General features: G+C 36.2%; 1 protein-coding gene across 9 annotated transcripts in view; it reads right to left on the minus strand.

Moving 5' to 3' along the window:
- VPS13B (vacuolar protein sorting 13 homolog B (yeast)) overlaps positions 1 to 24,630 on the minus strand; it is an 805,833-nt gene that overhangs the window by 411,592 nt on the left and 369,611 nt on the right. For all 9 annotated transcript variants that reach the window (XM_010863525.1, XM_010863528.1, XM_010863522.1 and 6 more), the window contains exon 23: positions 20,634 to 20,868. In XM_010863525.1, coding sequence (XP_010861827.1) covers positions 20,634 to 20,868 — 235 coding nt within the window. The remainder of the gene's footprint in view (positions 1 to 20,633; positions 20,869 to 24,630) is intronic.

A 24,630-nucleotide genomic window follows, 5' to 3' on the forward strand; every position in this document is an offset into this window, starting at 1 on the left:
TCAAGAGATACTACAATTCTATGTATTTTCTAAAGGGATTTACCACTAACTAATGGTAAGCCTCACCTCACTTATTATATAAAGACAACTACATAATTAAGGAAGCATTATCATAAAATATTTCTTGGGTCTCAACTCTCAGTGATATATAGATTATAACTTAAAAATAAATATAGGGTATTGTTTTCTATGGTTAACTGGTTGTTTTCTATGTTAGCTTTTTCTTAAATAACTGAAGAGTCAATTATCCTTTATTAAGCTATTTACTTGAATACGTATTTTACCAACACTGTACTCTCAAACTTAAGACATGCTTAAGACATGATTCATTTTTCAAAACATTTTCAGATATATTATATTTACAACAATAATAAAAATATTTAAAAGATTTACAACAGACATTCTAAATAGTGAATACATTTATCATTTTCCTTAACACAACGCATAGTACACGTAGTCATTTTAGTCAATTTGAGCTAAATCTAGGACCTTCCGAAGACTTCTACAAAAGAATTGTTTACTGCTATTAGATGAAAACCAAGACTGACTAATACAGAAAAGATTTGCTAGTCATTTTAGTCAATTTGAGCTAAATCTAGGACCCTCCGAAGACTTCTACAAAAGAATTGTTTACTGCTATTAGATGAAAACCAAGACTGACTAATACAGAAAAGTTATTTGCTACATAGCAAATAACTCTCCTAATAAATAAGTATTTGTTAGGAACAAAAGATACACATGTGTGTGTTCATTTTACACGACTGACTTTAAGAGTAGGCATATCAATTTACTTAAGTTAATAAACTGGTTTCTTGACAATACTACCTGCACAGAAGAATGAGCTGGATTTCGCACCAGAGACTTCAGTAAGAATGAGCGCTCTAACTACCCCTTTTTGTTAGAGGAGAAATTATAATTCCTAAATTCTTTCCTGTTTCCACATGAAGCGCTAAGCTAAGCCAACCCATTCTGCTTCCATTCACTGGGATTGAGAGGACTACTTCACTATAGTAAAAGAATGAACTTAGTGACAAAAGGAAAGACAAGAATAATGAGTAAAGTAAGGGGAAAAAAGTATTTTGTAAAAATCTGAAAAGTAAAGCCTTGATAAATTTCACTTCTTTTAATATTTAGTATTACTGTTTAAATACTTTTTTTGAAAGGTAGGAAGTTCATGGATGACATACTCTTTCAGTTCAAACAACTATTCCAAATTCTAAATGAAGAATCTGAATCAATGACTTTGTGAAAATCTCAAAATGAAGGGAACAGTATGGAGGAAAACCTGAGTCCTGGAGATCATGTTTCTCCATAACTTGGCACCTCAAATATGGCTCCATTCTCTGGAGCTCAGGTGAAACCATTTAAAAACATGCTAAAGCTGACAGGTGTGATCAGGGACTTAGCTGTGAAATTAATGAACAGAGCAAATTTTGAAAATAGCTGTTACTCTCTAACACAATATTCTATAATGTTTTCACTGCCAGCTGATGGACAATCTAGGTCAAACAGATACCTAAGGATATAAAAAAGAAACAAAGAAGTCAGATATGTGAAAATCTTATAGATTTGTAAACCATCGGTGAAAAGGTGATAGGTTAAGTATAGATCTAGATGAGAATATCTACTAAAGCTATACTTGTGAAGAACAAAGTATATAGAAAAAAGAGCCCACAAAAGATATTCAAAAAAGCAGCAATTATTCACAGAAAATGAATCAAGGCAAGTGGTTATTCCAGAAGTTAAGAATTTCAAAAGCGAATCAATGAATATCAAGGGTTAAAAGTCTTCCATTGGATTTCCATGTAACAGGTTTATTCTGTTAACTGAGTAAGCTGAAAGAAATGTTAGCATTTTTATATGACAGGCATTTAAATAAGAAACATAATTTATGAAACAAGTTACTTAAAAATATAGTGCATAGAATATAGTATGCACTCAATAAATATTTACTTTATGAAGGAAGGAGGGAAAGAAGCTAGGAAGGAAAGGAGAGAAGGAGGGAGGGATGGTTGGACAGAGATGGACAAACGAATAAAAATTGGTTGGTCCTAAGCAATGACAGCAGACTAAAGACTTATTTCAGGTAAGGTAGATTCACTTGTTAAACAAGTTCTTTACTGAAATAAATATATACTAGATGTTATTCAGGAGACCCCAGTTTGATCCCTGGGTCAGGAAAATCCCTTGGAGAAGGGACAGGCTACCCCCCAGTATTCTTGGGCTTCCCTTATGGCTCAGCGGTGAAGAATCTGCCTGCAATGCAGGAGACCTGAGTTTGATCCCTGGGTTGGGAAGATACCCTGGAGAAGGGACAGGCTACCCACTCTAGTATTCTGGCCTGGAGAATTCGATGGACTAGTCCATTCGATAGTCCATGGGGTTGCAAAGAGTTGGACACAGCTAAGCAACTTTAAATGTAAAAACAAATGTTATTCAAGGACCTAGGGAGAGAGCAGTGAACAATACAGCCTCACTATTTTCATGGATCTTGCATTTTAGCTGTGGAAAGAAGGATAATAAACTAATATCTTAATGAAATACAGTATTTTGATAGTTGTAGATGTTCTACAAACAATTAAGCAGGATAATAGAACGGAGTGCTGCCAGTTTAAGATAGGATAGTCAAGAAAAGCCACTCAAGTAAAATGGCATTTCATAGAGACAAAAGGCATGAAGTTACTCAGGAAAAAAAATATTCTAGAAGGTGAATTTTAAGTATAAAGGTCCTGCATCAGGAACCTGTTTGGATGGGAAGTGGTCAATGCTTTCATTCTTTAGTGAAACCTTTCATTCTTTAATAACCTTGAGAAAAGCATGAAAGTGAAAGTATCAGGCATTCAGTCTTGTCGGACTCTCTGTGACCCCATAGACTGTAGCCCGCAAGGCTCCTCTGTCCATGGAGTTCTCCAGGCAAGAATACTGGAGTGGGTTGCCTTCCCCTTCTCCAGGGGATCTTCCAAATCCAGGGATCAAGCCCAGGTCTCTGGCACTGCAGGCAAATTCTTTAACATCTGAGCCAGGAGGGAAACTGGTCTCTAACAGCTTTTATAGGGAGTGGAAAGGCATTAAAGGAATCACTAAAAGTTTACAAAATTATCAATGAGGGCTAGAACTCATTTAAAAAAAAAAACAACCAAACACACTGTCAAGAGCTTCAGTAAAGAAGCTTAAATGTCAAACAGTTGGAACAATCCAAGGCTACATTCCTTCCAAGAAACTGCGAATCCACAGCTTCCAAAATACATGAACAACTCAAGTAACTCTATCACAAAAACAATCTAATTAAAAAAATGGGCAGAGGACCTGCATAGACATTTTTCCAAAGGAGACATACAGATGGCCAACAGACACAGGAAAGGATGCTCAACAAAACTAACCATTAGGGAAACGCAAATAAAAACTACAATGAGATGACATCTCACACCTGTCAGAACAGCTGTTATCAAAAACACCATCAATAACAAGTGTTGGGGAGGATGCAGACAAAAGGGAACCTTTTGTGCACTGTTGATGAGAATGTAAATTGGTACAAACACTATGGAAAATAGTATGAAAGCTCCTCAAAAAATTAAAAATGGAACTACAACACAATTTAGCTGTTCCACTTCAGGGTATTGATCCAATAAAAACAAGACCACTAGAAAAAGATACGTGTACCCCAATGTTCAGAGGAGGATTATTCACAATATCCAACATATAGAAGAAAGCTCAGTGTCTATCAATAGATGAATTAAAAAACGTGGTATTCGAGGAGGATATCAAACAGGATGGAAGAGTAAAGGACACTGAACTCACCTTCCCCAACAAACATCAAAAATACATCTACACGTGGAGCAGCTCTCACTGAAAACAAACTGGAGACTGGCAAAGAAAAGCAGTTAATTACACAGAACAATGGAAATAAAACTATACGACTGGGTTACAACACATACAGACATAATATTTCTATGAACAGAAAGGAAGAGAGAACAGAACTATGTTCAAATAATTATTTTATAATTTAGCAAAATTAAGTTGAAGTATATCTGAGGTTGAGTGTGATAAATTCAAATGCACAAAATAATTCTTAGATCCATCATTATTTAATACATAGTAAAAAAAAAAATCAATGGAGGAAATGAAATGGTATACTATAATACCTATGAATCAAGGCAAATTGGAAGTGGTCAAATAAGAGATGGCAAGAGTGAATGTAGACATTCTAGGAATCGGAGAACTAAAATGGACTGGAAAGGGTGAATTTAACTCCGATGACCATTATATCTACTACTGTAGGCAGAAATCCCTCAGAAGAAACGGAGTAGCCATCATGGTCAACAAAAGAGTCGGAAATGCAGTACTTGGATTCAATCTCAAAAACGACAGAATGATCTCTGTTTGTTTCCAAGGCAAACCATTCAATATCACAGTAATCAAAGTCTATGCCCCAACCAGGAACGCTGAAGAAGCTGAAGTTGAATGGTTCTATGAAGACTTATAAGACCTTTTAGAACTAACACCCAAAAGAGATGTCCTTTGCATTATAGGGGACTGGAATGCAAAAGTAGGAAGTCAAGAAACACCTGGAGTAACTGGCAAATTTGGCCTTGGAATACGGAATGAAGCAGGACAAAGACTAATAGTTTTGCCAGGAAAATGCACTGGTCATAGCAAACACCCTCTTCCAACAACACAAGAGAAGACTCTATACATGGACATCACCAGATGGTCAACACCAAAATCAGATTGATTATATTCTTTGCAGCCAAAGATGGAGAAGCTCTATACAGTCAACAAAAACAAGACCAGGAGCTGACTGTGGCTCAGATCATGAACTCCCGATTACCAAATGCAGACTTAAACTGAAAAAAGTAGGGAAAACCACTAGACCATTCAGGTATGACCTAAATCAAATCCCTTATGATTATACAGTGGAAGTGAGAAATAGATTGAAGGGACTAGATCTGATAGATACAGTGCCTGATGAACTACGGAATGAGGTTCGTGACATTGTACAGGAGACAGGGATCAAGACCATCCCCATAGAAAAGAAATGCAAAAAAGCAAAATGGCTGTCTGGGGAGGCCTTACAAATAGCTGTGAAAAGAAGAGAAGTGAAAAGCAAAGGAGAAAAGGAAAGATATAAACATCTGAATGCAGAGTTCCAAAGAATAGCAAGAAGAGATAAGAAAGCCTTCTTCAGCGATCAATGCAAAGAAATAGAGGAAAACAACAGAATGGGAAAGACTAGAGATCTCTTCAAGACAATCAGAGATACCAAGGGGACATTTCATGAAAAGATGGGCTCAATAAAGGACAGAAATGGTATGGACCTAACAGAAGCAGAAGATGTTAAGAAGACGGGGAAAGGATACACAGAAGAACTGTACAAAAAAGATCTTCACAACCCAGATAATCACGATGGTGTGATCACTCACCTAGAGCCAGACATCCTGGAATGTGAAGTCAAGTGGGCCTTAGAAAGCATCACTACGAACAAAGCTAGTGGAGGTGATGAATTCCAGTTGAGCTATTTCAAATCCTGAAAGATGATGCTGTGAAAATGCTGCACTCAATATGCCAGCAAATTTGGAAAACTCAGCAGTGGCCACAGGACTGGAAAAGGTCAGTTTTCATTCCAATCCCAAAGAAAGGCAATGCCAAAGAATGCTCAAACTGCCGCACAATTGCACTCATCTCACATGCTAGTAAAGTAAGGCTCAAAATTTTCTAAGCAAGCCAGGCTTCAGCAATATGTGAACCATGAACTTCCTGATGTTCAAGCTGGATTTAGAAAAGACAAGAGGAACCAGAGATCAAATTGGATCATGGAAAAAGCAAGAGCATTCCAGAAAAACATCTATTTCTGCTTTATTGACTATGCCAAAGCCTTTGACTGTGTGGATCACAACAAACTGTGGAAAATTCTGAAAGAGATGGGAATACCAGACCACCTGACCTGCCTCCCGAGAAATGTGTATGCAGGCCAGGAAGCAACAGTTAGAACTGGACATGGAACAACAGACTGGTTCCAAATAGGAAAAGGACTACGTCAAGGCTGTATATTGTCACCCTGCTTATTTAACTTATATGCAGAGTACATCATGAGAAACGCTGGGCTGGAAGAAGCACCAGCTGGAATCAAGATTGCCTGGAGAAATATCAAGAACCTCAGATATGCAGTTGACACCACCCTTATGGCAGAGAGTGAAGAGGAACTCAAAAGCCTCTTGATGAAGGTGAAAGTGGAGAGTGAAAAAGTTGGCTTAAAGCTCAACATTCAGAAAACGAAGATCATGGCATCTGGTCCCACCACTTCATGGGAAATAGATGAGGAAACAGTGGAAACAGTGTCACAATTTATTTTTTTGGGCTCCAAAATCACTGCAGATGGTGACTGCAGCCATGAGATTAAAAGACGCTTACTCCTTGGAAGGAAAGTTGTGGTCAACCTAGATAGGATATTGAAAAGCAGAGACATTACTTTGCCAACAAAGGTCCATCTAGTCAAGGCTATGGTTTTTCCTGTGGTCATGTATGGATGTGAGAGTTGGACTGTGAAGAAGGCTGAACGCCGAAGAATTGATGCTTTTGACCTGTTTTTTGGAGAAGACTCTTGAGAGTCCCTTGGACTGCAAGGAGATCCAACCAGTCCATTCTGAAGGAGATCAGCCCTGGGTGTTCTTTGGAAGGAATGATGCTAAAGCTGAAACTCCAGTACTTTGGCCACCTCATGCGAAGAGTTGACTCACTGGAAGAAACTCTGACGCTGGGAGGGATTGGGGGCAGAAGGGGACGACAGAGGATGAGATGGCTGGATGGCATCACTGACTCGATGGACGTGAGTCTGAGTGAACTCCGGGAGTTGGTGATGGACAGGGAGGCCTGGCGTGCTGTGAATCATGGGCTTGCGAAGAGTAGGACATGACTGAGAGACTGAACTGAACTGAATACCCATTTAAAACAAAGAAGGTATAAAAAACAAAGGAACAAAAATACAAGAGAAACAATTAACAAATAGCAAAAGACCAATTAAAATACATCATTACCTGATACTGATGGTCAAACATGCTACTTAAAAATAAGAGATTGCCAGATTGCACAAAAAATCAAAATCTCAGTGCTGCTGCTGCTAAGTCACTTCAGTCATGTCTGACTCTGTCCGACCCCATAGACGGCAGCCCGCCAGGCTCCCCCGTCCCTGGGATTCTCCAGGTAAGAACACTGGAGTGGGTTGTCATTTCCTTCTCCAATGGGTGAAAGTGAAAAGTGAAAGTGAAGTTGCTCAGTCCTGTCAGACTCTTCGAGACCCCATGGACGGCAGCCTACCAGGCTCCTCCGCCCAAGGGATTTTCCAGGCAAGAGTACTGGAGTGGGGTGCCATTGCCTTCTCCGCAAAATCTCATTAAATTCTATTTAAAAGGAAAACATGCTGCATATAAAAATTAAAAGTTTCCCTACTAAAAAAATCATTCACCAGTTCTACATGGCTTCAGTGGTGAATTCCATCAAATATTTAAATAAATGATGCCAATCCTCCACAAAGGAAATATATTTCAGAAACATAGGTAGAGAAACAACTTCCCAGCTAATTCTATGAGACCAGTATTAGTGAACTGGAGTCACTCAGTCGTGTCTAACTCTTTGTGATCCCATGGACTGTAGCCCACCAGGCTCCTCCATCCATGGGATTTTCCAGCCAAGAGTACTGGATTGGGTTGCCATTCCCTTCTCCAGGAGATCTTCCCAACCCAGGGATCGAACCTGCTTTGTAGGCAGACACTTTACCGTTCTCAACTGGTAAGGAATCCACCTGCAGTGTGGGAGACCTGGGTTCAATCCCTGGATTGGGAAAATCCCCTGGAGAAGGGAATGGCAACTCACTCCAGTATTCTGGCCTGGAGAATTCCATGGACTGTATAGTCCATGGGGTCGCAAAGAGTCAGACACAACTGAGTGACTTTCACTTCACTGTGTGTCAATGAGACCAGTATTACCCTATACAAAAACCAAAGACACTGACAGAAAACTGTAGACTAAAATCCTTTGTGAATATAGATTAAAAAAATTAAAAGGCAAACTATGTTTGGTGTCATATGAAGAGATGACACACTACAGCCACATGGTCTATATCACCAAATCCAAGATTAATCAGTTATGCAAAACTGATTAATGAAATATATCACATTATAGCATAAAGTGGAGGGGAAAAGACACATCATCTCATTAGATTCATAAAAATATTTGATAAAACTCCAAACTACCTCATGATAAAAAGTCTCAATAAACTGAGAAGAAAGTGATTCTTCTCAACCTGATGAAGGGCATCTATGAAATCCATAGCAAGAGACTTCCCTGGCAGCCCAGTGGTTGCTGAGAGCTGAGACTCTGAGCTTCCAATGCAGGGGGTCCAGGTTCAATCCCTGGTCAAGGAACTAGGTGCCATATGCCACAACTATAGATCTCGTGTGCCTCAAGAAAGACTGAAGATACTGCATGCCGCAACTAATACCTGGAGCAACCAAATAAATAAATAAATCATCTTAAAAGATTCACAGCTACCATCATACTTAACAGTGAAAGTCTAAAGTCTAAACTCTCTTACTTTTAATAGATTAAAAATGTTAAGTACATATAAAATGCTCATGATAAAATAGTAAAAGCAAAATCATGACTGAATATTTTTCTCAGGCATTATTATCTTAATTGTATAATAAATATAATAATTATTTGTTTGTTCAATCGCCAAGTCATGTCCAACTCTTCGTGACCCCATGGACAGTAGCTGGGGTCCAATCTTCCCTGTTCTTCACTGTCTCTTATAGTTTGCCCAAGTTCATGTCCATGGAATCGGTGATGCCATCCAACCATCTCATCTTCTGTCACCTGCTTCTCTTTCCTTCAATTTTTTTAAGCATCAGAGTCTCTTCTAATGAGTTGTCTGTTCTCATCAGGTAGCCAAAGTACTGGAGCATCATCTTAAGCATCAGTCCTTCCAATTAGTATTCAGGGTTGATTTATTTTAAGATTGACTGGTTTGATCTTCTTACTGTCCAACAGTATCGCAAGACTCTTCTTAAGCACCAGAGTTCGAAAGCATCAATTCTTTGGCACTCTGCCTTCCTTATGGTCCAGCTCTCACATCCATACATGACTATTGGAAAAATCATAGCCTCGACTATATTGGACCTTTGTTGGCCAAGTGATGTCTTCTCTTTTTAACATACTGTCTAGGTTTGCCATAGCTTTCCTGTGAAGAAGCAATCATCTTCTAATTTCATAGCTGCAGTCACCATCCGCAGTGATTTTAGAGCCCAAGAAGAGGAAATCTGTCACAGTTTCCACCTTTTCCCCTTCTATTTGCAATGAAGTGAAGGGACTGGATGCTATGATCTTTGTTTGTTTTTTAATATTGAGTTTTAAGCTTGCTTTTTCACTCTCCTTTTCCACCCTCATCAAGTGGTTTTTTAGTTCCTCTTTGCTTTCTACCGTTAGAGTGGTATCATCCCCATATTTGAGGTTGTTGACCATTTCTCCCAGCAATACTGACTCCAGCTTGTAACTCATTCAGCACGGTGTTTAGCATGATATGCTGGGTATATAAGTTAAATAAACACGGTGACAAAAAACAACCTTGCGGTACTTCTTTCTCAATCCTGAACCAGTCAGTTTTCCATACAAGGCTCTAACTGTTGCTTCTTGACCCACGTACAGGTTTCTCAGGAGACAGGTAAGATAGTCTGGTATTCCCATCTCTTTAAGAGTTTTCCAGAGTTTTTCATGATTCACACAAAGGCTTTAAGGTAGTCAATTAAACTTTTCTGAATTCTCTTGCTTTCTCTATGATCCAGCAAATGTTGGCAATTTGATATCTGGTTCCGCTGCCTTTTCTATAACCAGCTTGAACATCTGGAAGTTTTTAGTTCATGTAATGCTGAAGCCTAGCATGCAGGATTTTGAACATAGTCTTACTAGCATGGGGGATGAGTGCAATTGTCTGGTGGTTCGAACATCCTTTGACACTGTCCTTCATTATACATAATGAATATTATATGTGTATATATCACGAAAGTTGAAAGAAAAAACCGACAATGGGAAGAAATTAACAAAACTAAACTGTTAAAAGTATTTATCAAGTGATTTTTATTTATTTTTAATTTTCACCTATATATGTTACTAGCTATCCAAATTTCCTTTAATGAGTGCATTATGCTGTTAGATAAGCCAGACAAAGTAAGACAAATACTGTGTATCACTTGCATATGGAATCTACAAAGTCGAACTCATAGAAATAGAAGAATGGTGGTTACCTGGGGTTGGAGGGTGAGGAAATTGGAGAGATACTGAAGAATTAAAGGGTGCAAACTTGTAAATAACAGATTTGAAGATTTAAGGCCTAGCATTGTGATTATAGTCAACATTACTATATTACACACTTCAAAGTTGCTAAGAGACTAGATCTTAAATATTCTCACCAAAAAAAGAAACGATAATTATATGCCCTGATAGAAATGTTAGTTAACGCTACAGTGATAATCATATTGCAATATATATCAAATTAGCATGATGAATACCTTAAACTTATATAATTTTGTAGGTCAACTGTATCTCAATTTAAAAATTCCCTTTAATTAGAATGTTACCTTGGTATCACTCAAAAACTGTATTTTTAAGATCTTAAGGCTATAAATTATACAGTTTATTTTTAAAAGGTGAGCAGGATAATAGATCTGCCATACTGGCTTTTGTTTTTAAAATAAATATTTGTATGAATGGAAATGCAAAATTGATTAACAGCAAATAAAGTAAGGTTCCTTGTCTTGCCTTTAAAAGTCACAGAATCTCCAGGTAAACAAAAGATTAAGCAGGATGAATGTGAGTTACTGATGAATGTGAGCTACTGAGAAGAGAACAATGTCTGTAGCAATTATATTAAATATGTTTAGGCAGCTCAACAGCTTAACTTCGTTTGTTATACCTACAGGATGGCCTTCCAAGAAATTTATTTAAAAACAACATCCTCAAGAACAAATCTATAGCTCTTTTCTGGGCTTTCTCTTTTCCCTAGGCCATCTCATTTACATAAGGTTTAAGAATTAAAGTCAAAATTATTGAGTAAAGCTGGGGGAAAAAAAAACCATTGCAATAGTACATCACCATCTTTCAGAATAAGTGGAAATTATAATAATCAAACTATGATATTTAAAAAAAATCTATATTGTAACAATACATATGAACCACTGAGGTGACCAGAATTACAGAAAAATAGCTCTCATGTTTTCCATTTTCATATCAGTTTTTATTAAAACTCACTAAATCCAACAACAGCAGAGTTTTAATTTATAAATGATCTCAATATTCCAAGTCTGTCAAAATATTTTAATAAAGTCACAGGCAACTCCTTCGAAGAAGGAAACACAAACTTCTGCTAGGCACAGGGCAGAAACCCATCTGCTCAGAGGTGTGAGCTGGATGTAGCAAATTACATCTGCAAGCCTCACTGCAAATGCTCTCTAAGGAAACCCAAGATGTTTATTTTGACCCAAGCACCCTACACAGATTGGATCTGGCTATATTAGCAATCATCTCTCCCTTCCACGGCAATTGAAATCAGATGACACATTTCAACAAACAGTTCCACATTCTAAACTTTAGAAGTCTAAGTTCAGTATAGAAGAAGGCTCAGGTCTATACAATGAGAACCCTTTTGCTCATTCTATTGATCATCTTTTCGTGTAATGCTAAAGGATTTTTTTTTCATTATGTTCATATGATCATTATGTTTGCACGATCTACTCTATAATTAATGACTAACTAGATCACTGTATTTTGAATCTAAACACTAGTTTCAAAAATAAAATTTTTAACAGAAATTTAGCACTCCAGAATGATAACCAAGGAACACCAAAGACAAAGAGGAAGAGAAAAATAACTTCGCAGGAGCTACAAGTTAAAAAAAAAAAAAAAGATTAAGAAATAAAATTTCTTCTTAATGAAGAACTTATAAAGACCCTGGTCTTCATAATCATTAGTCAAATGGTGATGAAATATCAAAATTTTAACTAAATATCCAAAGTTGCTTTCTATAGTGGGATATAGGCAATGAATCAGTGTTTCATTTTTGCTTAAATTACCCTGATTTGGTTTCTGTTGTTTACAACCAAAGAATATCACGGTATACGTAAACTTCTTTCTCAAATATTTTTTAAAAGGTACTATAAATTTGTCCTAATAGTTTTTCACTTTCCATTTAGTCCTTAGGGCACTATCACCTGACTTGCATTAACACTAGTCCTCTGAAAGTATGATGGTAAGACAAACCAATCACCCAAAACTGTCAAATTCCTTTCACATCTTTTAATCCTCATCTTGGGATACCCTGGTGGCTCAGGAAGTAAAGAATCTGCCTGCAATTTGGGAGACCTGGTTCCATCCCTGGGTTGGGAAGATCCCCTGGAGGAAGACATGGCAACCCACTCCAGTATTCTTGCCTGGAGAATTCCGGTCTTCTTTTTCCTTTTCAGTCAACATTACTGTTCTCCCCTTTTTCTATATGGATTATACATTTCTCTCTATATAAGTGACTTCAGGTGATGACATCTTTTTTCATCATTTTCCCTGCTATCACATTATATATCTCTAACAATGATTCCTCTTTTGAGCTCCAGACCTAAATATGCAATGGCTTATTAGATACATTTACTTGAATGTCCCACAAACACTTCACAGTATGCACCAAGCTAAATTCATCATTCCCATCTTTCACATCCAAAACTAAATGTTTTTATTTTTTATCATAATATTAACCATATAAACTTCTACATAGATATCCAGGCTAGGAACTATGGAGTCATTCTACATATTTACTTCTCTTTCACTATCTATAACTAATACAGTCACAAAGTTGAGCCAACTTTTTGTTAATCTCAATTATGTCTCTATTCTTTCTCATTTCATCCACTCCTACCACCACCATTCTGGTTTAAATAGTCATGTTTTTATACAACTATCATAGCTAGCTGCAATATCTAATCTCCTTGCCCCCAGTTTTCTTATCTTCCCCTGTGCCATGTCCCCCAGACCCCCACCAAATCCACTGACTACATTTATCAAAAAACAGTTCAGTTCAGTTCAGTCGCTCAGTCGTGTCCGACTCTTTCCGATCCCATGAATCGCAGCACGTCAGGCCTCCATGTCCATCACCAACTCCCAGAGTTCACTCAGACTCACATCCATCGAGTCAATGATGCCATCCAGCCATCTCATCCTCTGTTGTCCCCTTCTCCTCCTGCCCCCAATCCCTCCCAGCATCAGAGTCTTTTCCAGTGAGTCAACTCCTCGCATGAGGTGGTCAAAGTACTGGAGTTTCAGCTTTAGCATCATCCCTTCCAATTAAACAAAAATGCCGTGCTCAGTTGCTCAGATGTGTCCAACTCTTTGTGACCCCTCCATGGGCTGTAGCCTGCCAGGCTCCTCTGTCCATGGGGATTCTCCAGGCAAGAATACCAGAGTGGGCTGCCATGCCCTTCTCCAGGGGTTCTTCCTGACCCAGGGATCGAACCCAGGTCTCCCTCATTGCAGGCGGATACTTCACTGTCTGAGCCACCAGGGAAGCCCGAACAAAAATGAACATGAAACAACAGTGGAAGAGACTAGAAAGGAGTATATTTGGAGGGTGGTATATAGATTTAGACACATTCCGTATGTGGTTGAACATGAATGACTGAAAATATTTATCTACATTCTGAAACCAGGAAATCGACAGTGAAAGAGAAAAATAGCATTATAAATCAAAATGAGGATGAGAACAGAAGATAAAACAGCAGATGTGTAACATGGATTTTTTTTTAACTTATAAATATAGCAAGTGACTGAGGCACAGAGAAATAAACTATAAAGGTTCAATCTGATTCATGACATCCATCATTCAACAGGTTCTAATACTCAAATATGTTGGAAAAAAGACAATGCAGAGTGACACTGAAACCAGGACTGGTTGAAAACTGAAAATGAACAGACCTCCGGATTCTTTCTCCATCTATGCACAGATACAAAGATACAAAGTAAAGTACTCTTTACACATATGCATCAAAGGGTTCTATGCAAATATTTTTACAAACAACTTTTAAAATGAAAAAAACATATTTGTGGTATTTCATAAGAAGTTAGTATCTATAATTTTCTAATATCTGAAAAAGTTTTAAATATCTTGAAATAATCTCCTTTCTTCAGGGTAGGGTAGGCCAATGCAATAACCAGGTGGTTAAAAAATTGTTTCTACTTTAGGTTTCCATGGTGATTATGTAGTCACTCTGTAGTCTCCTAGGGAGTATGAAAAATAGACTTTAGAAGTTTCTATTTGATTCTAGTTCTCTCCATCTGGTAAATGATTTTTTTTAAGTTGAAAATAAACTAAGATTCTAGAAAAAAGAATCACAGAATATAATAACATCAAATGCTTTAAAAAGGGAGATTTCTGTAGTTCTTAACTCATTCATAATATATTGGAAAAACAAGATAAGAATAAAACAATTTATCAAATAAAAAGGACAAACAGTTGAAGTTGGCAGGAGTGTTATAGAAAGAAGGATTTTAAATGAGTATTGAAGAGATACCAAATAATACAGTAGTGCATATATATTACTCCTTTCATAAAATCCATTGTGGGGGGGGGGCAGCTATAATATTGTCATAACATCTTTAAATTACTGGGGGATTCTACTTCCAGAAACAATGGCAGATTTAGTGCCCTGAATGACTTTTGCACTAAAAACAAATGAAAATCAATGTATTTATAAAATGTTACTATGCCACACATACCATGATTAAAACTCACATCTGTTAACATAAACACACACAAGTACACACACTCCATAAAATCATTAATAAGCTTCTCCCAATAGTAAAGATTATTAAGGCCAGGGAATAGAAGAAGCCAGAAATTAAGAGATAAGCAAAACAAATAGCCTGAGGCATTTCTAAACAGGTAAAATTTGAACACTCTCCTGTTCACACTAAGGCAGATAAAGACAAAGCCTTAGACCAATTTGCAGTGTAGAACTTAACAGGACACAAGGCTTCCATGCAATTCACTATGATAATAACGTTAGGGTAGGTGAAGGTGAAGTCGCTCAGTCGTATCTGACTCTGTGATCCCGTGGACTGTAGCCTACCAGGCTTCTCCGTCCATGGGATTCTCCAGGCAAGAATACTGGAGTGGTTTACCATTTCCTTCTTCAGGGGATCTTCCTGACCCAGGGATTGAACCCGGGTCTCCCACATTGGAGGCAGACGCTTTAACCTCTGAGCCACCAGGGAAGCGTTAGGGTAAACCATAAATGAAACTGTCCCATTTTTCCCATTGATTTATGGTTTTAGGTATCAAGATATAGGTTAAATCTGAAGAAAAAGAGGCTCTCAGGGGACTACAGAAGATCATCGGTAATATTTTTGATCTTGATTTAGATGTAGGCAACATGAGTAGCTTTAGTATAAAATGTACCAAGCTGTGTACTAAAAATTGCACAATTTTGTATATGATACAGTTAAATTCTAGCTCATTAAAATTAAATGAACAACTTTAACAGCGTATCAGACACAACTTTAAAAAACTAATGAAATGAAGGATCAAAGAAATTACTGAGAATGCAGGTCATCAAGTCAAAGAGAAAAAACACAGAAGTATAAAGAAGATACAAGAATGATGCAGCCAAAAAAAGTGAAAAATTCTAAAATACATAAGAGAAAGAATAAGACACAGGTAATACGCAGGTCAGGAAGCAACAGATAGAACTGGACATGGAACAACAGACTGGTTCCAAAAAGGAAAAGGAGTCCATCAAGCCTGTATATTGTCACCCTGCTTATTTAACTTCTATGCAGAGTACATCATGAGAAACGCTGGGCTGGAAGAAGCACCAGCTGGAATCAGGATTGCTGGGAGAAATATCAAGAACCTCAGATATGCAGATGACACCACACTTATGGCAGAAAGTGAAGAGGAACTCAAAAGCCTCTTGATGAAAGTGAAAGTGGAGAGTGAAAAAGTTGGCTTAAAGCTCAACATTCAGAAAACGAAGATCATGGCATCTGGTTCCCATCACTTTATGGGAAATAGATGGGAGAACAGCGGAAACAGTGTCAGACTTTATTTTTCTGGGCTCCAAAATCACTACAGATGGTGACTGCAGCGATGAAATTAAAAGACGCTTACTCCTTGGAAGAAAAGTTATGATCAACCTATATAGCATATTCAAAAGCAGAGACATTACTTTGCCAACAAAGGTCTGTCTAGTCAAGGCTATGGTTTTTCCAATGGTCATGTATGGATGTGAAAGTCGGACTGTGAAGAAAGCTGAGCGCCGAAGAATTGATGCTTTTGAACTGTGGTGTTGGAGAAGACTCTTGAGAGTCCCTTGGACTGCAAGGAGATCCAACCAGTCCATTCTAAAGGAGATCAGTCCTGGGTGTTCTTTGGAAGGACTGATTTTAAAGCTGAAACTCCAATACTTTGGCCACTTCATGCGAAGAGTTGACTCACTGGAAAAGACTCTGATGCTGGGAGGGATTGGGGGCAGGAGGAAAAGGGGATGAGAGAGGATGAGATGGCTGGATGGCATCACCGACTCGATGGACAAGAGTTTGGGTGACCTCCGGGAGTTGGTGATGGACAGGGAAGCCTGGCGTGCTGCAATTCATGGGGTCACAAAGAGTCGGACACAACTGAGTGACTGAACTGAACTAAACTGAATATCTGAATAGATCATGCCAGAAAACTTGGAGAAATCTTTATGGCTTTTATAGACACCAATATAAAAACTTTAAAACACAAAGATTTAAAAAATTTTTAAAGTTGCCAGAAGGAAGGACAAAATATCTTCAAGGAAACATAAATTGCAAGTGGATCTCTCAATAGGACAATGAAAAGCAAAAGAGTCAGCACAACAGTATCTTTAATTGGTGGTGGTTTAGTTGCTAAGTCGTGTTCAACTCTTGCAACCCCATGAACTGTAGCCCTCCAAGCTCCCCTGTCCATGGGATTCTCCCGGCAAGAATACTGGAGTGGGTTGCCATTTCCTTCTCCAGGAAATCTTTCTGACCCAGGAATCGAACACAGGTCTCCTGCATTGCAGGCAGATTCTTTACCAACTGAGCTACAAGGAAAGCCTCTGTATCTTTAATAGGCTGGACTAAAATAATAAGAAATTACATACCTAGCAATAAATCTGGATATATAAATTATATATCTAGTGAAATTAAAAAATATTCAAACAAAATTCACTTTGATAACCACGTATCATCACAAAAAGGCAAATGGAAAATGATCTGCCATAGGATAGAGGATTGAATTATAAGAAGGCATGTCTAGAAAGGCACTAGTTCAAGAGTCAGCAAACGTGGCCCAAGACCGAATCTGACTATCAGATTTTATAAATAAAGCTTCACAGATACACAGTCATTGACTTATTGTCTATGGCTGTTTCTGCATGCCAAAAGAGGGTTCAGAAGTGGCAAAAAGACCAAGAAATGGATAAAATTGAAAACATTCACTATCTGACTCTTGATTCCCTGGTGGCTCAGACAGTAAAGAACCTGCCTGCAATGCAGAAAGCCCAGGTTCAATCCGTGGATGGGGAAAATGCCCCAGAGAATAGAATGGATATCCACTCCAGTATTCTTGCCTGGAGAATTCCATGAACAGAGGAGACTGGGTGGTTAGAGTCCATGGTTGCAGAGAGTTGCAGGGTTGCAGAGGGTGGGACACAACTGAGCGACTAACACTTTTCTGCACTAAGTAAGTGTTCCAAACCCTGTCCTGATTATATACTCACAATAAATACAAGCAATTATTCTTTAAATGATAGCCTATTAATCCAGATAGGATGAATGAATTCAAGTATTTTCAGACCTGTGTGTGTTCAGAAGCACAGTAAATAGCTTGTTTTAATGCATAATTTAATACACTAAATATGCAAGTTAAGATTTCTAGACCTAGAGTTGACTTTAATCAAAAAGTGCTAATTTCTAATATAAAAAAGAAAAAGAATAGTTAAGGGATAATTTCCAAAACAGCAGGGGATAAATGAATTACAATTAACATATATAACAGTATAAAGGAAACATTTTTATTTACATAATTAAATTCAAACAATTAATTAAGATAATGAAAAGACTGGGAGGATGGGAGAGAATATTTGCAAGTTACATATTTATTAAGGGTCTGATATCAGAATATATAAAGAACTCTTATAACTCAACAATAAAGAGAAAAATAACTAAAAAGTAGGCAAAGAATTTGAATATAAGAAGAAAATACAAAACAAGATCTACAATGGCCAATAAGCACATGAAAAGATGCTCAACATCATCAGACATTAGGGAAATGAAAATCAAAACCATGAGATAACACTTCATAGCAACTGGTATGGCTGGAAACAAGACAGTAACAATACCACAATAATAAGTGGTGACACAGATACGGATAAATTAATGTGGTGCATCAACTGTACTTCAGTATAAAAAATTAGAACCTCCATTCTCTGATGTGGGATTGCAAAAGGGAACAGACATTTTGATAAATAGTCCATCAGTTTCAAAGATAAGGACAGAGTTACCAAATGACCCAACAATTCTACTATATGCATCTAAAAGAAATGATGCTGAAGCTGAGGCTCCAATACTTTGGCCACCTGATGCGAAGAACTGACTCATTGGAAAAGACCCTGATGCTGGGAAAGAATGAACGCAGGAGGAGAAGGGGTGACAGAGAGAGACAGTTGGATGCCATCACGGACTCGCTGGACATGAGTTTGAGCAAGCTCCGGGAGCTGGTGATGGACAGGGAAGCATGGCATGCTGCAGTCCATGGGGATGCAAACAGTTGGACACAACTTGAATTGAATGGAATTGAATAGAAATTAAAACATACGTCCATGCAAAAAGTGTACAAGAATGATCATAGCAGCATTATTTATAATCACTAAAAAGTAGAAACAACACAAATGTCCATCAAATAATCAATGAATATATGCGGTATATTCATAAAATGAATTTTTATTCAGCTATAAAAAGGAATGAAGACATACATACTACAACATGAATCAACCTTGAAATTTATGGTAAGTGAAAGAAGCCAGTCAGAAGAGAACACAAGTTTTTTTATTCCAATCATGAAATGTCTAAAACAAGCAAATTCATAGAAAGACAGTTCCTAGGGGACTTGCGGGATGGGAGCAGAGGACTAAGTGCTAATGATGTACCAATTATTTTTACAGTGATAAAACTATGCTAATATTAGATGCTGATGTTGCATAAAAACTAAATACACTAAAAATCATCTAATTATATACTTTAAAAGGAGGAATTTTACAATATGTGAAATTTTAGCAATGAGTTTTAACAAAAATCAAGATACAAATCAATTTTTAAAAAATCATTCCAGAGTTTTGTTTTTTTTTTTTAAGAGGAAGCACTCCCCAGCTCACTTTATGAAGCTAGCATATCCTTAATAGGACACATAACACCTATTGTGATAATAAGGAATTTCCTGTAACCAAAAATGAATAGCAAATAACAGCTATGCCCAATATGCTAGAGAAAGAATCAAGACAAAGAGCACTTCACAAGAACTCTTAAGTTCCTTCTAAGTACTAGAATTCTATGATTTTATGATAATAGTATTCATGTCATTAAGTACCAACTCTAATTTCTGGATAAAATCATGCTTACATAAACCTAACAAAATTAGATTTCAATGGAAATCACAACAGAGAAAGGGAGACAGAAATCAACATTAAGTCAAAGTAAAAAAAATTGAAGACTTCACTAACTTTTCAATAACAATATGTGTGGTAATCTGAACGATGTCCGGATTTAGACACTTACATCCTAATAATATGAACAAGGTGTTGACCTATTTAGCACTGTCAAAAATCTGAGGCTTGTTATTAAAATACAGATTCACACTACTGACTTTGTGACTCAAAACTTTTCCAGGTTCACATAGTTTGAAATGAATGCATCCAAGTTCAAAGGGTATGAACCTGCAACTGAAAACACTGCAACATCAGAAATCCAGTATTTATTAAAGAAAGAGCCTTGGTTCCAATCCTCACACAATTATCTACTTTATTTAAATAAATGAGTAATCTAGAAATATATCAAACTTGATATAAATGGTGTAAACAATAAACACATAGACAATTTCTGTGTTTATGATACATCTATTTGTAAGTCAAGTGGCTTAAGTTAAAATAAACCTACTTATAATTCTTACTTCAGCTTAATGCAAACATCTGAAAACAACTTTCTTCTCAAGTTAATTTTATTTGTGCTTAGCATTTCAGTGATTATACTATATACCATATAATCTTTGGCAGATAGTCTCTGTCTATATATATATGTATGTTGTTTTCATCTATATATAATAAAAGGTGTGGCTATCAATAAACAGCATCACTTAGTTCATTTACTTTATACATCTGTCTTTTCAGAACTACTTTGTAGATCACTTAGTTCATTTCCATTAAGTTCTTCCAATGAGAAGACTGATTTAGAGATGCACTGGCATAATTAAAAAAAAAAAACAGTAAAACTGAAAGTATCAGTATAAAATATAATAACCATAGGAAGACTTTAAAATAAAAATGTACCTTCTTCAAGGATGGGTCGTGGGATGACAAACGGAATCTCCTGGAGAGGGTCCATATACTTGTGGCCAGCACTAACAATCTTTATTTGAGGCAAACAGAGGGCAAGCGTTCCTGGCATGCTCATTTGTCCATGGTACCAACTTCTTACTGTTCCAGGAATGTCACCAGATACAATTGTACTAGGAGAAGGCAAACTATCATTTGGGATAAACACACAACAAGACTGTACTTCAAGCTAGAAAAGAAAAACAGAATCAAAATATTTGGATCAGATTAAGTTTGAGAATAAACAAATCTCAATCACCTAATGTCTTTACCAGAATACACAGGCAAGCCCAAAAAAGAAAATGTCCCATACTTATGTCTTCATCAGTTGATTTTACTAAAGAATACGACAAACACTGGAAAAGGTATTGTTTCTTGCTATAAATTTGATCAAAAGAGCACAATGACATGAAATGAAAACATAGCTGCCTTTCCACAGTTCTTTCCAAGAAACATGATTGAGTTAGAAAATGTGCTGGCAAAAAAAGGTGAGAAAATCCTACTTTTTTTGCAGTTCATTACATTTTGTTAACACCAGCTAAGGGGTTAGAGCTGACTAGCATTTTGCTGCTCTTACTTTAAAAAATAAAAAAACCACAAACATCTATTTCTATGTGAATTTGTCCCTTTGTCTTTCATTTTACAGATAGAAATTTAAGAAAAAATACTTTAAATGCTCAGATTATATCTCTAGATAAACATTAAAGGAGAACACGTTAGTAACATAGTAATGAAGAAAATTCAGGAGACTTAAAAATCAGAGCGCTATTCCTTACTTTTATCATATGTTGATTTATTACCTAAATTGTGATTTCATGTGAAATTTTTATGCTTCCTTATCCCCAGTGTACTTACTTAGGTTTCCAGCCCCTAACAGAGTTAAAGTAAGACTAAGCAAGACCAAATAAAAAACTGAGTACATCATGAGTACTTAATTCAAAAGGTATGCTTAAGTTAAAGCCTATTAGTCTAAGTTGACTTTATTACAAGGTAACATTCTGTACCTGGCTAGTAAACTGCCCCAACGGTGTAGCATACTTGAATTATTTTTAATAAAATACAAAATATAACCTGCTAATTTTCTATAAAATAATTGGCATACAAAGCTATTACCTGAACGTATTATCTAATAAAAACTAAACTTTGTTTGCTTGATAAATGTTTGGATAGTCTAGCAACTTAAAATAACAAAGAGACCATATTTTACAAAAGATAACTAAGACTACAGTCATAGATGTACTCCTGGGGTTAATATATTTCTTAGTGAGAGCATGGTATGTAACAGGTCTGAATTCCTTGATATGATAAATAATTTGCCAGTCTTATAAGTGCACTTACTCATTTTCCCTTCAGTATTTCTGTGCATGGATAAACCAATGAATTCAGTGAAGAAAAATGTAAGTAAAAATTTACAAAAATAAGTACACCGGTTCATACAGTATGAAAATTTTTAGTTCTAGAATTTAATCTTGTATATTACACGATTTTAAAATGTATATGTTAAGTAGTTCATCACTGACTTAAAATCACATTTCTAACTTCTGAAACCGAAGTGTATGTTGTCTCAAATATGTTACATTTTGTTTCAAACATGTAACATAATTCATTAGTGATGCTAAAGTGCACAAGTTAGAGTGTCACACTGACAGCATATTCTCCTACATTAACTATGGTTATAAGCTCAAATAATGACGGGTCAGTATTTAACATTTTATTGTAGATACTGATGCTATGTTGACCAATGCTTTCAACAATGTGAGGTAATTAGTTTAATATGTCACTGTATACAAATTTATACATAGACGTCTTGAGAAACAAATTTAAATTGTGCCAAAATTTCCATAATCACAATATATTCTAAGTTTCTACTAATTCAGATATAAATTATTTAATCAAATCAAAACAACCTGAGCAATGCATATAAAACCAACAGTATATTAATCTGATACACATAACAACATTAAAAAATAAGCTTTCTAAAAACTGATACATGTTGTGGGGATTCTTTTAATGATAAGAACTAAAACATATAATCCAAATTGCTCAAACTTGTTATAATGTTACATCTATTATATATACTAAAGCTAACACATAAATCTTTTTACACTTTTAAAATAACTGTTAAACTGTATGTCTAAAATTTTGGTTTTAATGTAAAATGTTGAGTGATTTATGTAAGTGAATATAAATCTGCAGCAGTAAATTTTGCATTAATGTAAGGATCTGACAATCCAAGGGAAAGAAAATGAAGTAATCTGCCAGTAAGAAGTCCTCAAACCGGGGGTCAGATCATGTTCATGGAAACCATCTGGTTGGGACCCTCTGAGCCACACCAAACACAAATGATCTTTTAAAAAAAATATCCTATTCATTAATGCATCACAGCTGCACTGAGTGTTACTTCATTTTTCCATGGCAACATCCTTTCTGTTTCAAGGATCTTATTTCAGTTTTGGTAGCAACATGTTCTTTCGCCAATATTGAACACATTCATGTGTTAAAGTGAAGGGATTATTACAAATTCTTGAAGTAGAACCACCTCTATTTTGATTCCTATTAGGTCAAGGGCTACATAGCTAAGTATCACATCCTGAGGATAAACCACTAAAGTAGAAATTATTTGGTATTATTTCAATAAGTGAAATGATTATCATGCAATTTTTCTGAAGGTCCAAGTTCTATTTTTTCCTGAAATTTCAAGTGCTGCTTAAAAAGATATATGACATTGTGTACTCCCTATCCTCTATAAGTACAGTTTGGTAACCTTTGATTTTTCTAATGTATGCACTCTACAACTGTGATCACAACTCAGTTAAAAAGAAGAAACTAAGACGGGCTTCATTTATGCATTAACATAATAAGCATTTTAATTAGCAAACTGTCCATCATATAGACTAACTTTATATAAATGCTTTACAATGTTATACCATATTTTCTGCTCTTTAAAACAATGCTCCTATTTCCCAAATGTTTTCCTTTCTTCAAAACTTAAAAATCTAGTGATAATTGTATTCAGAAAATTTATATAGAATAAAATGTTCTCTGAATGAATGTATTTACTCCTCAGGACACAGTTTCAAATAAAAAATAAGAATGAAGAAACAATGCAGTTTGTATTTTCATTCACTTTTTCTTTCTTTTATTCATGCATTCTTTAACAGTCACCATTTACTGAGCTTGAAGTCAGGACTATAGAGAAAGGACACAGTTCCAGCATTTAAAACTAGTAATAGCCTTACATAATTTTCACTAGAGCACACAATCTATACTGTCAGACACTGTGCCTATTCTGTTCACGCTACAGTCTCAGTACACAGTACTGCACCTAGTATGAAAGAGGTACTAAGTAACTGTTAAAGAAGGGGACACAATTATTTTTATTAGCACTAGATAATGATGTTAATTAAAATAGTTGTTTAATACATGTTGTTCATCATTTCATTTCACAGAAACCTAGTAGAGTGATTAATAAAAATGACTTGTCAGCCAGATGGGTTCAACTCTAGCTGTGGAACCTTTGACAAGCTATTTAATCTTTTCATGACTTCAGCTTCCTCATCTGTATATGGGGGGAAAATCAGCTTTGAAATAAAGGTTAACATATTAACTGTCACCAAAATGTTTGCTAAATAAAGTCAATGAACATACACTAAGTATCTACTATATGCCAGATCTATATATTAATTCTCAAGGATTTGTAAAAGACACTCACAATCCTTCTATTTTAAAATGCTATTGGCTTATGGTTTAGCTATTTATGCATATAGAGACTACCAAAATAAGTAGTATTATATTTGCACTATGAAACATAAATAAACTATTGCCCAAACCGTTTCCTATTCTATAAATTCACAATACATTATGAAACTATTTGGAATATCCTATTTATTTAGTACAAATTTAAATATACACAGTTCAGGACATTAGCTAAAAACCTTGAAAGTGCACCTTG

This window comes from Bison bison, unplaced genomic scaffold (genome assembly GCF_000754665.1).
Source record: "Bison bison bison isolate TAMUID 2011002044 unplaced genomic scaffold, Bison_UMD1.0 scf7180017864491, whole genome shotgun sequence".
Classification (NCBI taxonomy): domain Eukaryota; kingdom Metazoa; phylum Chordata; class Mammalia; order Artiodactyla; family Bovidae; genus Bison; species Bison bison.